The following is an 18461-nucleotide window of genomic DNA, read 5'->3' as shown; positions in this document are numbered from 1 at the left end:
TCAGGAGAGTAAGGAAAGTGGGAATATGGCACCTGAATACGGTTATTTTAAATGTTTTTGTGTTTCTTTTTAAAAACTTCAAAATATCATACGGCTTGGGGGTTGTCAATTGGGGGACTTGAATCCATGGGCTTATATGTGCTGACCACATTTTGCTAGAGCCCAGTATACTGTAGTTAGTTATCATGTTTCATCCGGGGACTAGCTTGGATGATAGTTTAAGTAACAGTGACTGACATGACTGCATTACTCTTCTTTTCAGTGATGAAAATGCCAGAAAAGATTTAAAGACTTTACCGGCCTTTCCAACCAAAACGCTTCAGGAGCACCCGTCTCTGGCTTACTGGTAAGCCCGATCCCATGAGCATAACCTTCACGGAGAACTGTATGCTCTTCAGGAAATGAAAAGAGACATGAGTGAAGGAAGTATCAAATCACATGTATGACAGTGACCATAAGCAGACCTGATCCTTTCCATGAAAGGGTCTTGTCAAAGCTTCCTGGAGATCATCGTACCGAGATTGTAGGCATTCGTGAAGAGTGGCTGCGTGCTTTCTCATTCGCATGCATACAAAGTCTGTGTAGAGTGTGCTTTTAGTGAAACATAGTGCTCAGTACATGTGCAGTCACTGTGTGATGTGGCCTTAATCTAGCAGAGTGTAACATACGTGTTCTAAAATACACATTTCCTTGGCTAGAGGTTTTCTCAATAGCCGAAAATGACCTGAATGAACAGGCGTTTCTTCCATGGCCAAAAATTGTTGTATATTTTGAGTCATTCCATTTGTTTGCATTTTAATGAATCCATTGTACCCATTTTCCATACAACATTTTTCCTAATAAGGTATGTTTTTCCCCTTTGTATCAGTTACATCCTCTTTAATTATAGTTGCCTTGATTTAGAGCTTCGAATCCTGAAGATAGTTTTACTTTCCACACCAAAAAAAAAAAAAAGGATTAAAGAATAAATATTCAACATGAATAGTTTTTTTTAAGTTTATTTATTTTGAGTGGCAGTGTGAGGACAAGCAGAGAGAGAGAAAGAGGGAGAATCACAAGCAGGTTCCACAATGACAGAGCCCAACACAAGGGCTGTGAGATCATGACCTGAGCCGATATCAAGAGTCAGACACTTACCTGACTGAGCCACGTAGGTGCCCCATGAATAGCTTTAATATGAAAGTTGTAATGCAATTCCCAAATAAAGAGCAAAAGTGGGTGCTGAGGCTACATTTCCTCCTGAGTCTGGAATCTTCCAAACAAATCATTGTTAAGTGATAGTTTCTTAAGAAAAAAAAAACAAAGGCCATTTACCACTGATTACTGATTGTGTAGAGATAAAAACATTTATCCTTCTAGATTATACTTGAGATATGATGGGTATCTGAAAGAAGAGCACAGTAGCTCAGTGACATCAAAGATGACAGACTTCACCTACTTCTTGCCTTTCTTGCCAACAAGGTTTTTTTTAACCTTTATTTTTTTAACTAAGTAATCTCTGCCCCCAATGTGGGGCTCAAATCCATGACCCCAAGATCAAGAGTCACATGTTCTACCAACTGAGCCAGCCAGGTGCCCCTTTAATCAACACATTTTATGCTGGCACAATAATGAAGGGTTTTCTCTGCAAGCAGTGTGTCCCCAGGTAGTCAGTGACAAGAGAGTGTTTGGGATTGCACGAGACTCAGAACAGTTTGAATCCTTTCTAAATCTTCATGGATAATTCTTTTTTAATGTATTTAATACCTGATACTTGCTCATCTCTTTTGTTAGGCCTTTTAATTTCCCTAGCAAAGCTCACTACTTAGCATTTAATGACATTATTTCGTATTTGTTATGTCCCATTCAATTATGGCAAAAAATACTAGTTTTTCGTTTGCTAAATTGACATCCTTTCCTTTTCCAATAAATTAAGTTTTAAAACATATTCATATATTGTATATCCTATAAAATGTAAATCAAAAACCATGATGAGGTAGTGCTGTCTGAGGTTCAGGAATCTGTGTACTACAGAAACAAAAGTCAGCCAGCTTCTGTCTCCCAAACAAGTGGGTGAAAGTATTTTTCTTGCTTCTCAAAAACCTCCCTGAGAATCTTGAAAATGAGTCTGTACCTCATATAGTCATACATTGCCATATTTCTCATTTGCTTGCTTTACAGTGAAGACAAAGTGATTGAGCATTATTTGAAAATCAAAGGTCTGACTCGAGGTCAAGCTGTGGTTCAGTAAGTATCTGTCTTTCCTTTTGCTTAGGTATAATTTTAATGACTTCTGGTCGAAGAAATCATCTGAGATGCTTTCTGTTGTATAGTTTGTTTGTATATAGTCCCCATCTGGTTAGAAATACCTTCATATGAATTATAAAATGCCTTGGGTCATTCCATAGTTGATGTCATCAATTCAGAAGCCTACCAGCATCAGGCCTGTAGCAAAAATGAGCAATGTAGGCTAGGTATAGGGTAACAGGGAATGGTAGAGACTGAGGTAATCCAGAGAGCTATTACCCTGGGTAGAGGCAAGGTGATTCGGCTTCAGAAACCAGGCCTAATGTTGTCAGACCTGATACTGTCTAAGAAGTGCTGGAAATTCTGATTTTTAAATCCAAATTTTAAGCACAGCAAAGTAATTTTAAGAAAATTTTATTACACTGTGAGCCAAAGAAGACCTATCTGGAAGCCATGTTCGGTTGCCCGGCTTGTGTCTCTAATTTGGGTGGAGTATACAGTGTTGGTGTTGGATCATCTATGTCCTCATGCTGCCAATAATGGACCGCAGTGATGTATTTCTGCATTTTATTTTTTTAAGATTTTACATTTAGGTAATCTCTGCACCCAACGTGGAGCTTGAACTTACAACCCAGAGATCAAGAGTTGCACACTCTACCAACTAAGCCAGCCAGATGCCCCTATTTCTGCATTTTAGACTTACAGAGTAACCATCGATTCATTAACAATAGTTCACAAGCTACATTAATGCTTTAAAATTATAAAAAACTAAATTTATACATTTAAATTTTAAAAATTATAAACATGAATATAGCATTATTGCTGTAGTAATTGTAGAATAACTTTAATGGCCATAGGAGTTCTTGTAAAAACCCACTGAATGTAGCTCTGAGCATGTAAGAGCTGAAATAATAACTTGGAGATTGTTATTCCCCTGGCCAGTGTAGAGATTTCCCTCAGACCTCCACCACTTGCACTCATCTCTTTTTTCTATCACAGCACACCCTCTGTGATAGTCAAGGCAGAAATCAAAAATTAGCAGTCCTGAAAATGAACCCTTGACATTTGAACACATTGTGCCAGTTTTCTGGTGGGGGATAAAAGAGGTGGAGCAATTTCCCTGAAGGATTTTAGGTTCGCCTAATGAACATGTTGTGAAGCGCCCTTGCTTAAATGCAGAGTCCTTACTTCCTTTGATCATTATCACTGTGGCTCCAAATAAGAGACTGACTTGGTGGTGAAGGCTCTAGACCGTGGAGCCCAACTCACTTCGTTAATATCTTGGCTGTGCCGTGTACTTGCTGCATGTTGGGAGCACATTTAGTGTTAACCTCTTTTTTTTTTTTAATTTTTTTAATGTTTGTTTATTTTCTAGAGAGAGAGAGAGAGCACAAGCAAGGGGAGAGGCAGAAGGGGTCAGAGGATCCTAAGCAGGGTCTGTGCTGACAGCAGAGCGCCCGATGCGGGGCTTGAGCTCACAAACCATGAAATGATAACCTGAGCTGAAGTCGGATCTTAACCTACTGAGCCACCCAGGCGCCCCCATTTACCTAACCTCTTACATTCATTTACATATAGGTCACTTACTTTTTAAAAAGTATCAAAATATTGATTACAAAATCCAGATCAGTTGATATTCAAAATGTCATTAAAAAGCCCACTTGTACTAAACAGGAACCTGTATGCAATCTCTACGCCCAACATGGGGTTTCAGCTCACAACCTCAAGATCAACCCCATGTGCTTTACTGACTAAGCCAGCCAGCTGCCCCAGAACTGTTTTTATTTTTTCCTTATTACGAGCATGACCCTGAAGTTGATTCTCATTGCTTTGGATCATTAAGTGCTCAGTTAAAAAAAATACTTGCAGTTTTGGTTTGCTATACGATACAACATCTACGCTGTAGAGATCTTAATATGCAGAAAATAACATTTCCTATAGCTTTTGGAAATTGAAGTTTTGTTAGCAACTTCCTAACATTTGGATAAGGTAAAATGTGTTACTCCCTAGAATGTCTTATTCTATTTCTACTGCAGTCAAAGACATTAGTCATGGTTGTAATGAGGAAAATACACACAAATTGTGCTTCTGTACATCACTTTCCCCAGAAGGATCCTCTGACTAATTTATTAAGAGATTATAATATATACTATTCATTTTTTGTAGGTATATGAAGATAGTAGAAGCTCTACCAACCTATGGAGTCCATTATTATGCAGTGAAGGTAAATACTTTTACATGACAAAACTTTCATAATGCCCATGTGACTTTGTGAGTTAATGAATAGCACCAACTTCTAAAATCACATAAATTAATATGCATATTTATGTAAATTATCTCTATAAATATTAGCATAAAAACAAAGTTGTTTACTTATTATTAAAAAAATAATAAAATGAAATACGATTAATTTTTTTTACAAAAGCCTGATTATCTTTGTCATTTGTAGCAAATCATAGAACACTCTATTTTTGCAAAATACTTGCTACGTTCAAATGTTTTCCACAAACCTCTGTTAATCCTAACATACTCGGATTAATCTCTTTTGATGCATCTATTCCTTTTATCAATTTTTGCTGCTATTTCTCTTCCCCAATTGTTAACCTGCCTAATGCTACCAGATACTCTTTTTTTTAAATTTAAAAACATTTTTTCATGTTTATTTATTTTTGAGACAGAGACAGAACTTGAGTGGGAGAGGGTTTTAGAGAGATGGAGACAAAGAATTTGAAGCAGGCTCCAGGCTCTGAGCTGTCAGGACAGAGCCTGATGTGGGGCTCGAACTCATGCACTGCGAGATCATGACCTGAGCCAAAGTCAGAGGCTTAACTGACTGGGCCACCCAGGTGCCCCTCTCTTTTTTAAAAAAAAATATTTTTAATGTTTTTTTATTTTTGAGAGAGAAAGAGACAGAGTGCAAGCTGGGGAGGGGCAGAAAGAGAGACACACACACAGAATCTGAAACAGGCTCCAGACTCTGAGCTGTCAGCACAGAGCCTGATGGAAGGCTCAGACTCACAAACCACAAGATCGTGACCTGAGCTGAAGTCGGATTCTTAACCGGCTGAGCCACCCAGGCACCCTTCAGATATTCTCTTGATAACACCTTTATCTGGGAATTATAAACTTTCTTTTTTTTTTTTTAAGATTTTTAAAAAGTAATTTCTACACCCAATGTGGGGCTTGAACTTACAACCCCGAGATCAAGAGTTACACATTCCACCAACTGAGCCAACTGGTTGCCCCAAGAATCATACACTTTACATTGTCATTTCAGTGCTTCATAAAATTCTCAAAACTTTGCAGGATTTGCAATACCAATTTTCAATTGGTATATTTTGGATTTGTGTATTGTTTTCATGCGTTTTCAAGCTGGGAGAGACTAAGAAATATTTTGAGATGGTAAGGGATAAAGCAGCTTAAAGAAAGTCTTGTTTGAAGGGAATACTTTTATCATTGATCAGTCTTGAGTGGCTTTTCAAGTTACAGCAGTGTTTGCAGTTCTGATTCTAGGGAATTGAATAATAAATACTTGCATAATGAGGACACCTTGTACTAAAAATAAGTACCAATTCACTTTAATTTCTACAGATTCTTTTTTTTAATGTTTATTCATTTTGAGAGAGAGAGAATGTATGTGTGTGTGAGCAAGAGAGGGGCAGAGAGAGAATCCCAAAAAAGACTCCTCGCTGTCTGTGAGTAGCCCATTGTGGGACTTGAAATCATGGACCATGAGATCATGACCTGAGCCAAAATCAGGTTGGACGCTCAATGGACTAAGCTACCCAAGTGCCTCTAATTTCTCCTGATTCTTAGTTTGCTTGTTTACCGATACACGTTTAAGCCTAAACTTTTCATTTCCTGTGTCAATGCACCCTTTACTTTGGCAAGACCTAAAAGATTTTGAAAAAAAGGATTTATGGGGAAAAGAATTCCTCCCCTCCCCATATGTACCTCAAAGTGATTATTCAAACGTCCTGCCATTGAATCATACAGTTCTCCAAAAGAGCTTTTCCATATTCCCCTGCTCACTGTTAAGTAGATTATAAACATCAAGTTTGGGACCTCTTTTCTCATCTTTGTAATTCTTTGGAAACTTCCCTGACCTTTAGAGCTGGTTACTAATCAAGAGAGCAGAAAGCTTTTTTTTTTTTTCTTTTTCTTTCTTCTTTCTTTTCTTTTCTTCTCTTCTCTTTTCTCTCCTCTTCTTTTCTTTTTTAAAGGGGTAACTGGCTTTATACTCTGGATTCGTTTTACATTTTATTTCTTCTCTCCAACTGTTCAGTCAAGACAGTAATGTTTCATTCTTTTTGATGGTATTCACCTGTTTTAATTTAAAGATCTTATTTGAAGGCATTTTAATAACAAGGTAGGTATGTAAGTAATTTTTTGTTTACCAAGACAGCTTCATTTTACGAAGCTGATACTTGGCAAACGGTGAAATTGGTAAATCTTCACCTCTAAAAGACTCAACAATTAGGGGCGTGGTTCTCATGCTTTTTCATCTTCCAGGACAAACAAGGACTTCCTTGGTGGCTTGGAATCAGCTATAAAGGAATCGGCCAGTATGATTTGCAAGATAAAGTGAAACCTCGGAAAGTAAGTGTGAATCCTTTTTTAGGAGAACCTGGGCTGTTCTGGATTTGACAACATTGCTTTAAGGGGCACCAAACAGTCTCAGACAAAGAACTTTGGTCAGTGAAGCCATGGGTTCAGAGAGGAGGCTCAGGTGAAGTGAAAAAATACTTTTTATAACTAATTTATCTACCTTTATACAGCAGTTCTGATCTCATCATTTATTCTAAAGAAATAAAGGTATTCACTAAGATTTAAGGATATTGATCACAGTTTCATTTATAAATGCCTACAATTAGATTTTTATTTTTTTTAATGTTTATTTATTTATTTTGAGAGAGAAAGATCAGGGGATAGGGCCAGAGAATACCAAGCAGGCTCCGCACGGAGCCCCGTGCAAGGCTCAATCCCACACCTCTAAGATCCTGTCCCAAGCTGAAATCAAGAGTCAGACACTTAACCTACTGAGCCACTCAGACACCCCAAGATTTCTATTTTAAGGCCATTTGAACAGGATGATGGCATTCTGGTTTCTAAATTTCATATACTATCTGTTATATAGATATATTTATACACATAATTATATATAATGTTAGTATTAACTTATACATAAATTATATTAATAAATTTATAAATGTTAGTATAAATTTACATGTAAATTATATAGATATGTACATACACATGCATACATATACTTTTTTGCACTGGATGGATAAATGGATGAATTGTGAGGACCAAAGTCAGATCCTTTAGGGCCGGTTCCCCCTCTGTCATACAGTTACAACTGATCTTTTTACTACTGCTGCTGTTTTCACTTATCTTTGTTTCACAATTTCCCACACTAAACCTGTCTGCTTTTTGTAAAGAATAATATGTTATGTGCTATACATGGAAGGGTCACACTCTATCAGGTTTGGGTTTTCCAGCGCTAATAAATGACATTATTTTCAACTTGGACTTTGGCTATGTAGCTCTATTGATCCGAGCACAGGCGTACAATACGTTTTTGCTCACATGAGAATGGATGAGTCCATATAGATCGCCACCCGCTTGCCCTGGCCCCCTGTGTGTTACGACAGAAAGGCTTACTCATGCTGCCCCGGCTGGTTTTGCCGCCCTCCCTGTGCTCCCGCTGCCATCACTGGGAGCCACTGCAGTGGAACAATGGCCTATAATAGCAGACCATGTGTTATCACACTCCGGCATCGCAGCCTTAAATAACTCCTGCCATTTCCATCTGTCTCGTGCTTTAATGTCTATTCACACCACCCTTGTATTCACACCACAGTGTTCTTCCTCCTCTGTGCGTTTTCAGCTTCTATCAATGCGCACAATCTTTCTTTAAGAAAATAAGTAAAGCTTGGGGCGCCTGGGTGGCTTAGTCGGTTAAGCGTCCGACTTTCGCTTAGGTCATGATCTCGCGGTTCGTGGGTTCGAGCCCCGCGTCGGGCTCTGTGCTGACTGCCAGCTCAGAGCCTGGAGCCTGTTTCAGACTGTGACTCCCTCTCTCTCTGACCCTCCCTTGCTCACGCTGTCTCTCTCTCTCTCTCTCCTAGAAATAAATAAAACATTAAGAAAAAAAAATAAGTAAAGCTCCTCTTTTCTCCCCACTTTATGGTTGTGAAGCTCCCACAAACACCACAAAAGGGTGGCCAGGGGAGCAGCCTTGTCGGGGATTGAGGCTTCTTATCAGAAATCATCAATAAAAATAATAACACATCATCTCACAGCCAATATCCATCTGTGTGAGGGACCGTAAGACAGCATGTATGCAAGCATACAATTAAAATTGTGTCTCTGTGAGCCTTGGGACCAAGATCAATTGAAGTAAGGTATGCTCAGTTTCCAGGAGGGATATCAATAATGTTCGTAGTTAAATATTTCCTCAAAGACCAAATTTCTAATAAATAATGGTAGAAACGACAGGCATACACTTTTTTTCAAAATCGTTTTTATTTATAGTTATTTAACTGTTTTCCAAAAGTTATACATACTCATTGTGAAAACAGATGAGAAAAAGCAAACCGCAGAAACATGTCAACTAGGGTAGCCCCTGTCCCTCCCCCGTGATAACCACTGTCAAGAGAAGGACACTTGTTCGGTTAGACTTTGTCAGTGTACATCCTAAGCTTTCTGGAAAGAGAAACCTTTCTATGCACACTATTTCATACCGTGTCCTATTTTTCCAGGTCACTTTTTAAAAGCGTCTCTTTTCACTCTTTAAAAAAATTTTTTTTTAATGTTTTATTTATTTCTAGGAGGGAGAGAGAGAGAGAGACAGCATGAGCAGAGGAGGGTCAGAGAGAGAGGGAGTCACAGACTGAAATAGGCTCCAGGCTCTGAGCTGGCAGTCAGCACAGAGCCCGACGCGGGGCTCGAGCCCACGAACCGCGAGATCATGACCTAAGCGAAAGTCGGATGCTTAACCGACTAAGCCACCCAGGCGCCCCCCTTTTCACTCTTTTTAAAGCTGCCTAGTATCCATTATGCGGAAGTCCAGTATTCATTTAACTGATTCTCTTTTGATGGACATTATGGTTGTTAACTATGGGAGTCTGTGGCTGGCGGGGTGGGGAGGATGTTAGGGGGGAGGGAGAATAATGAATCCCAGCCAAGGCATGTAACTCACCCTTAGTTTATGTATTTAATAGAACCAAATTATTGTTTATCATGTTTCCTTAAGGTAGACCTCAACCTGTATTAACATTTTTTTTTGGTAGTTTATTTCTCCCCTGAATTTTGCTTTAAGAAATAACATGTACAAGCCTCACTGGTTTTGCTGAATCTTGCATGTGATATATGACTTACATTGACTCACAAGTCATTTCTTAGCTCATGAGGGCTCATGAAATTGAGAATCCCATGGAATATAAATGCATTGACTAAAAACAACCAGGCTTTCTCCCAAAATAATGGTGAATCAGAGTCTGCACAGTAAATAAGTGCAGCTAATTTCCTCTCAGTTGCTCATGACTCACAGCCCTTTCTTTACATTCACAGTTTCATAGAAATTGGTAAATATTGTTTGACATTGATGACAATCAGCCTTGCTTGTTCATTTCAGAGTTTAGACAAGGATCAGAAGGCATTTGCTTTTCTTCAATTTGCAGGGCTTTTCTATTTCATTTCAAGATGTGCCATTCAATTTAAAAAGGACCATTAACAGGCCATCTTGTGTTGTCACTGCCTCATCTTCTCTTTTTTTGGTGATTTTTATAGGTGTCCACTCCATCCCACTGTTTACTTCCTCTGTTAAAATTCAGTGCTGGATTTTTGCTTCCATATGTTTATTTTTCCATGTCCAAACCACTTACAGGTTAAATTGGAGGGAGGAAGTCACTGCCCTGGCCCAGTTGGTACAAATGAAAGAATCCATGATTTCAAGGGTCATGAGCACTGACTTATAAGAAGGAGGATCATGCTTCAGCTGTTTGCATGACCTGTACGCGCAGCAAGTTACGTGTGGCTGGAGCAGAAATGCAGGGCAGATGGGCAGACTCTTAAACAGAGGCTGGAATGGGAGACCCTGGAGGTCTCAGCCTCTTGAGCTCTTTGTTATGCGTGCCCGCTGGGTTATAATTAAGTAGCTTAAGACCTGGCCAGGAAAGGGGAAGGTCTGCCCTAATAAGAGACTGACTGATGCCGAAGGCTATTTTGGAAGAATGGTGTAAAATCCACAAGCTGAAGCTTTCTGTCCTTTGCACATAACGTGTATTAGTGGTAGCCTATGAACATTGGGGACGATGTTTGTTGTATCTCCCAATGGTACTCTTTGTGTAATTTGGCTATAAGGCTTTCTACACTCAAAGGGCCATACTGTTTTCGGTCCATGTAGTATGACGATGCAGAGCAAGAAGTTGGGAAGCAACTCAAACCTGTCTTTGATGTCCATTTGCTGTGTAACCTTGGCCGTGTTGTTTAATCCCTTTTTAGACTCAGTTTCTTCATCTACAGGGGTATTGCCACCAACTGCATAGGGTGTTTGTAAGAATTACAAGAGATTATGTTCAGCACTGTGCCTGATACATAGTCACCCCTCTACAATTGGTTGTTCATTGGTAGTGACAGAGAAAGACAATTTTTAAAGGTAGAAGATCCTGCAACCAATGTAACTCTATATGTTAACTAACTAGAATTTAAATAAAACCTTGGAAGAAAAGGTAGGAGAAATATTGTTGGGTCACTGTTGGTTAGAGAACGACCCAACGTTGCCACAGACTCGTAGTGCTAGTGTTCCATCGAAGAGTCCACACTCAGATTTTCTGTTTTCAGAGATTCCTAATCCCTCTGCATGAATTTATTAACCACAGTGCCCAAAGGCATGATGCAAATTAAGAGAAATGTAAGATTCTGAGCTATAAACCCCCAAAATTCAGAGTATTAAAAATTCAGATCATAAGCAGGTTTTTTTCTTTTTAATCTCCCCTTTTTTCATGAAATGTGTCATTGCAAACTCTTGTGGAATGTGAACACATACCAGAACCCAACTTAATTTCAGATCGTAGGATCTTTGAGCTTAAAAATAGTGAAGTTTTGGCACAACTGGGTGACTCAGTTGGTTGACTGTCTTGACTTCCACTCAGGTCATGATCTCACAGTTCCTGAGTTCGGAGGCTGCTTCCAATTCTGTGTGTCCCTCCCTCTCTCTGCTCCATCCCCTGCTCACACTCTGTCTCTCTCAAAAATAAACGTAAACATTAAAAAAAAATAGTGACGTTTTACGATTAAAGAAAAATGCAGACTGTGTTCCTACTAGGTTTTTATTGTTCACTCAGTACTTCAAGGGAAACTACCGTTTCTTCACAAAGAAGTAGAGTAGGTCAGTGGCTAAGTGAAGCACTGATATATGTCATGGCTGATTTGTACCCCTCTAGCAAGTTCTTCGACCTGAAAAAACCAGAACCTGTCAGAGATGGGAGAAATAAAAAAGGCATGCCAGGCAAGGTGTCATTGGCAGAACTTGGTGGGGTAAAATGCCTTTCAAGATGGGTATCTTTGTGCATTATAACTGCTAAAAAAAATCTTGTGATGTGCATCATTACCCCAGGGCATTTTGGGGTGGGGAAAAGGTTCCTAGCCTTCAGTTAACTGATTTCTTTTTTAAACTATTGGAATTCCCACACGCCTAGGGCCAGGTGAATTAAGTAACAAGCACAAAAGTCTTCCTGTTTCCTTGTCATAACTGTACAGGGTTCATTTCATTTACTTATTTTTTTTTATCTTTTTAAATTTTTTTAAATTTATTTCTGAGAGAGAGAGAGACAGCGTGAGCAGGGGAGGGGCAGAGAGAGGAGACATAGAATCTGAAATAGGCTCCAGGCTCTGAGCTAACTGTCAGCACAGAGCCCGACGCAGAGCTCGAACCCACGAACCGTGAGATCATGACCTGAGCTGAAGTCGGACCCTTAACCGACTGAGCCACCCAGGCGCCCCGGGGTTCATTTCATTTAAACCCAGTGACTTGCTTACTTTTCTAAGCACAGCCATCTCAATCATTTCTCCCTGCTCCTCGCTTTTCCACCACTGCCACATTGCCAGGGGGCTCGATTGGGAAGTTCCTTCCAACGCTCCTTAAATTTTAGATAAAGCTAACGGTGGGAGAAAGGGGAACATGTGCTGCCCAGTCACACTTTCTACGTTAATACAAAATAAAGTTTGGTGTGGAAGAAAAGGATGCAATTACAGCATGTAATGGAGACCAGTCCATCCTGTTTGTAAAGTGTATAATTAAGCTCCAGCCACACCAATAATCAATCTGGCTGTTAAAACCTTCTGCAGAGTGGCTGGGAGGAGAACTCAAAGCCTACCACATGGGTTTGAAATAAGAACCAGTCCTGCACTCCTGCTTACCTGTTGGCTGACCTGGAGCTGTGTCTCAGCCTTTCTGGGTCTTTCTTTTCTCAACTATCGAATTCTAATCATTTTGTCTATTCTCTCAACCTCAAAGATCATTGGGAGAACCCAGTGCGTTAGTGAGTTATTTTACCGAGTAGATAATTTTTCTTCATATTCCGATGTATAGAAGGGTTACTGCACACCACAGGTGTCTTTTTCCCCTCCTGTAAGCTAATCACAGGATTTTAAGCAGTTCTTCTAAGACAAGGAACTCTCAGAGAATTGGTTGTCTATTTCCATTTTACAACCGGAAGCAGGTGAAAAGAATTCAAGGCAAGCGGCCTGATTAGTCATGAAGTCTAATTGCAAGGGAGGCTGGGAAGGGTAGTCTTTAGGTGGATGGCCAAGGGCAAAGCCTTAAGTCAAGGTTCTCTGTTACTAAAAGCAAGGAGGAGAAAAAGATCCTGAGAGTGATAAGTAGTTTCTGTCACACTGTGTTTGTTTTCTCTGAAGTCTTTTAGGGGGATGGTTCGTGAGAAACTAATCAGTGAGCAAAGAAATGAAACATGATGATAGATTTTGAATGGCTTCTGGGGGAAACAAATGAGATGGAGGGCCAATTGTGGGATGGGTGGGGAACACTTAGTGGGTTCAGGGATGGCCTCTAAGGAAGGTGACATTTCAGCTGGGTCTCCTGAAGAAGTGGGGCTCTGAAGAACGGGTTGGCACGTTCTAGTCAGAAAACAGTGTGTGCTGATGGGAAGGAGGTAGGCACACTATAAAACTGAGAGGAAACCCCTATAGCTAGAGCTTCAAGGCTAAGAGTTTTTTCTGTAGCAGCAGAAGATGATGTGTGAAGAAGAGGAAGTGGCTGCTGGACCAGCAAAACCATTAGTTTTTATTACTTAATCTCTTAGTTTGTATTTCTAGGCATTTAACCAAATGGCTGAGTTGTTGGTGCATATAGTGAAATGAAACATAGCTCTTTAATAGGACTGACGCGTCCAAATGCTGAGAAAACCAGTTAGTACATAAAGCATGGTGAAAAAAATGTTCTCTGAAAGGGGATAAACAGGAAAGGCTTCTTTGCTTTGTACATATGACTAAAGATTGGTTTGGTTTTAATTTGTTCATCCTTAGGGAACAAATTTCTAATGAGAGAGTGCAGTGTACCCAGTTTTACATTTTAACAACAACAACAACAACAACAAAGAATAAGAAGAATTAAGCCCATGCTGTTTAGAAGGACCTTGAGCTAGTACTTGATATTCTTTATTCCACTTAAGGAAAAAGCCAAGTCCCTGTCATTAAGGATCCGATGGTCCATCTGGAAAGAGAATTACATTCAAAGTTGGGGATTTTACTCAAGTTTTTTTTTTAATTTTTTTTTTTAACATTTATTCAGTTTTGAGAGAGAGAGAGAGAGAGACAGAACATGAGTGGGGGAGGGGCAGAGAGAGAAGGAGACACAGAATCTGAAGCAGGCTCCAGGCTCCCCCAACTGTCAGCACAGACCCCGACACGGGGCTCGGACCCATGAACCGTGAGATCATGACCTGAGCTGAAGTCGGACGCTTAACCAACTGACCCACTCAGACGCCCCATACTGAAGTATTTAATAACTGGGCTAGATACCAACCTATGTGTCAGCTGCAACCCTCCAAAAGAACCATGCAGGTGCCCGTGAACGTGTAGTTCAGGTCAGCCCTGGTTGCGCCGTACATGTGCAGTGAGCACTCTATTGCACCTATTAACAGGAAGTCGTTAAGTCAGCCCTGGGAGGTTAGGAATTCAGCCACAGAGGAAATCTGGGGAGATGACATCCCCTTGGACGGTCAGAGTTTTATATTATGCGTTTCCTGATGCCCAGAACTTCTCCATCTGAACTTTTCTAAAATGCTCAGTATGTTGTACTTTTTGCATTTAGGATGTGATGTTTCATGTATGGAAGGTTATGACATCACATCTCAAAAGGTAATTTTTGTTACCCGAACGTGTCCCATTTGGGTGTGTTATATAATTTTTGTTCAGCACACGTGACACTGTTAGCATGGCTTCATCTAGTCTGATCCGTTGTTTCCAGTCCTTCTGGTGGGTTAACATTTGCTTTGAGAAAATCTGAACAACCATTTGTCCCTACAGGGATTCCCTAACTGAGAAAAACAGAACCCCAATGTTGATTATTTTGGAGCAAATAATTCATCTTTTTCTTGAACACACTCCATGTACCAAATCATAGGTATATCACCAAAAATTCTCCTCTGAGCCAAACTTGCTCAGTTTCTGCTCTGTTGACATTTTGGGCCAGATCGTTTTGTCCCGAGCATGGCATGATATTCAGCAGAATCTCTGGGTTCACCCCACAAGATGCTCACAGCACCTACCCCTTCAGTATGCAGAAATGTCTCCAGGTATGACCAGATGATCTTATTGTTGTGGGTGAGAGTAGGGAGTGATGTAAATCATTGTTGGTTGGGAACCATTGGTGCAAGTAAAATGTGAGGGTCCCAGAGTCCTTTTCTGCAAATGGCTGTTCATAATTGCTGGGGGAGGGGGGGATTTCCCCCCTCTGAGGTAGATCTGAGAATTACTCCATGTTTTCATTAACTCCATCAAGTCTCTTCCCAGATGAGAGAGGCAGGATGGTGTGCTTTGATTAGGCACTACGGTTTTTCAACCTGCCAGATTTGCTCCCATTTAGCTTTGTGACCTTGGCCAATTTATGTAAACCTCTCTGAGCCTCAGTTTTCTGTCTTGAAAAATGGGGCTCAAAGTAGTAACTCCCCATAGGGTTGTTGGGCAGACTCACTCCGGGTCACAAAAGCATTTTATGGATGGAAGGATGGCTGGATAAAAAGGTGGTCAATTTGGCTTTCTTTTTTTGTGTGTGTGCATTTTTTTTATTTTAGAGAGAGAGTGGGGGAGAAGGGGAAAAGGAGCGAGCGAGAGAGAAATAGAAAGAATCTTAAGCAGGCTGCAGGCTCATTGCAGAACCCAACACAAAGCTCTGGGTTCTACAATCCTGGGATCGTGATCTGAGCTGAAACCAAGAGTCAGACACTCAACCAACTAAACCACCCAGGTGCCCCAGTGGTCAGTTTGGCTTTCTAAAAGCCCATGATCCTGCAAAATTCTGTTTTTGTGGGACCCCCAGAAGGCAAAACATATCCAGTAGCTTGATCATGGGTACTAACAGTATATTCTTCAAGAATAACTTTTTTAAAATGAAAAAAGAATAAGTCACTAATACAGTGATTTGGCTTTGCTTCAAATTATACCAAGGGATCACCCGACGTGAGTCATTGTTTGCCGTACAGTCACACACTGCAGCTGTGACTATCCCAAATTTAGTCATTTCCAGATGAACCTGCAGTTAAATGATTAACCTATATTATAAATGCTCTAAAAAAAAAACTGTCTCTGATCATGTCTTTCCTATCCTTTCTTGGTGGTATACCTTTGGGTGACATCTAATTTCGATTTGTTAAGATTGACTAAGGTAGTTTGTTCCTTTCTGTCCGAAACTTTTCCTGAGTCTTTTTATTACCCTGGGAGGTCCCCCTTGCCTGTGGCAGGTGCATACTCCTCAGCATTTTTGCACTTGCCAGGGCACGCTCCTTTTCTGGGTACCCCAGACAGGAGGGAGCTTGCTGCCATGTGTCTTTCTGTGGGCGTGCCCCTGACCTGCCCCTCCCTCCTCCTCGGTGACCTCCATGCTACAGGAACAGTGAACAGATTTCCTACCCAGAGGGTGTATCAGGAAACCACCGATGAAATCAACAGAAATACAGCAGTTTTTACAGACGTTGAAACTCACAGAATGGGGACCTGAGTGACACAGATGTGTCAACAGAAAAACTTGATTGTTTCTCATCAGCGGAAAGACAGCTGGGGGATCCAGACCGCCGTTTCTCCTTCTGTTTCTGCTATTAAGTGGCTGTCCATCCTCACAAAGACATGATTGAATTAGGGAATTGGACTGAGAGTCCTTCATAGCGTTTGTAACTAGCTTTGTCAGTCTCTGAATGTTTGTTCTAAACCAGGCACTGGGCTAAGTGCTTCATGAACATCACCTCACCCAACCTTTCCAACAACCCTCTGAAGCAGGCGTTGCTCCCAGTTTACAGATGAGAAAACGGACACAGAAAAGTTAAGCAATTTACCGCCCCCCCCCATAAGTGATGGAACCAGAATGTACACTGTATCATCCTCAGTCTACTGGCCATCGCGAATTAAGTCGGCCTCCTTCCCGCTCACCTATGCTATCACTGGCACATATATGAAATCATATTTTCCATGAACTTTTAAGATTTCAGGTGGGAAGACGGCTTTGCCTTTTAGACTTGGAAACTCAGTCTTGTTCCCGTCACTTCTTTGCAAACCCAGTTGCCGTTTAGTTATTTCAAATTCTTTAAATAAACTGAAGCCCTTCACCTTTTACTTAGGGTTTTTGCTTACAGGGAGCACGTTTCCTCTCATTGCAGGAACATGCTGAATGGAGGCGAAAGTGCTAGTATTTCACATTTGTAAGTGATAAGAGGGGGAGGTGGTGGCTTTCAGAGATCATGTTTCAAGTCCAGCCCTGGTTTTTATGTGTGTGGGAATGGACGCAAAGAAAAACACAGCTGAGCTGCATTGTGGCTCTTCCTGTAGAACCTGTTCATGCCCAGGGTGAGTAAACCCTGGTAGAAATGTCTCCCTCAACAGCCTCCAGTGAAATTTGTGCTTGGATTCAAAGCACCTTACTTCCCAGCAAGGATCACCTGGATCCACACTACACCCCCTTTAAAAACATGTGTCTTTCTTCTGGGAAGATCTGCCAGCGAGAACTTTGCTCTGTATCTCACTGATCGGAGGAAGGAGGAGAAGTGGGGAGGTGTCACTGGGTAGGCTTGCTGATGTCAGTAGCGTGTCAGCCGTGGGAGGTTCTGTTTGTGAAATTGAGTTACACCTAGGTGTCTTATGAAACTCCGTTCAGAACTCACCGGAGCTGCTGTCTGGGAGAGAGAGGGGAGGTAGAAAGAACCTTAGGACTTTCCCTCAGATTTCTATCCCATTTTTGGAATCTCTGGATTAAAAGAAATGAAAGCGACCAGTCTACGGACATTTTAGGAATCGGTATGTAGCTTTAAACTTTCACTAATAATACTCTCTCAACCTCGGTGATTGTAGTTATACTGACTGTATGTCAGACAAGAAAGGGCTGGGTTTTTAGCGTATGCTGATTTATTTTACTATGTTTGGGATTAGGGGGGGTCCAATTTGCATGCTTTTGTATCCTAGTTACATGTGCATAGGAATGTCAAGTTCACGCTGTTCCTCTAGAAGAGGTTCACATGTTCGTGAACAGTCTTGGCTCCTGTACTTGAGGAAATGGTGGTGCTGAGGGTGGATTGCAGAGAATTTATTATTATTTAGACAATTGAACTGCTCCTCTAAGATTCTTTGAACATAATTACAAACTCCAGTCATAGTGTAATAATCATCAGCGGTGGGACAAACTCAACGATGAAGTCCGAGTGGAGACTCAAAGCTGAGGCTCAGGCTAGTACAATGGGGTTGGGAATGAGCCCAGGAAATACTGCAGGGTGCTCAGTCTTGTTGTAGAAATTATTTGATGTTCAAATGGACACTGCTAGTAAGTTCTTTTTCACCCAACCAACTGGCAAATGATACCGAGTGCAGCATTAGCGCGTCAGCAGTGGGAATATACAAGTAGGGTGTGTTTACAGAAACTGGAGACTCTCGTTCAGAACCCAAGAGGGCAATCCCGCGTTTACCCCCACCCCACCTCTGCCCCAGTTCCTGGAGCTAAGTTTCCTTCA

General features: G+C 40.9%; 1 protein-coding gene across 1 annotated transcript in view; it reads left to right on the top strand.

The window, feature by feature from the left end:
- Positions 1-18461, top strand: part of FRMD4B (FERM domain containing 4B) — a 122827-nt gene that overhangs the window by 77787 nt on the left and 26579 nt on the right. The window contains exons 8-11 of the mRNA XM_077770613.1: positions 263-346; positions 2161-2226; positions 4393-4450; positions 6739-6825. Of these exons, the coding sequence (XP_077626739.1) occupies positions 263-346; positions 2161-2226; positions 4393-4450; positions 6739-6825 (295 nt within the window). The remainder of the gene's footprint in view (positions 1-262; positions 347-2160; positions 2227-4392; positions 4451-6738; positions 6826-18461) is intronic.

Source organism: Crocuta crocuta, unplaced genomic scaffold, assembly GCF_008692635.1.
Source record: "Crocuta crocuta isolate KB4526 unplaced genomic scaffold, BGI_CrCroc_1.0 scaffold126, whole genome shotgun sequence".
Lineage (NCBI taxonomy): Eukaryota > Metazoa > Chordata > Mammalia > Carnivora > Hyaenidae > Crocuta > Crocuta crocuta.
The sequence above is the reverse complement of the archived record's forward strand: the minus strand, read 5'-3'. Positions and strand labels throughout refer to the sequence as shown.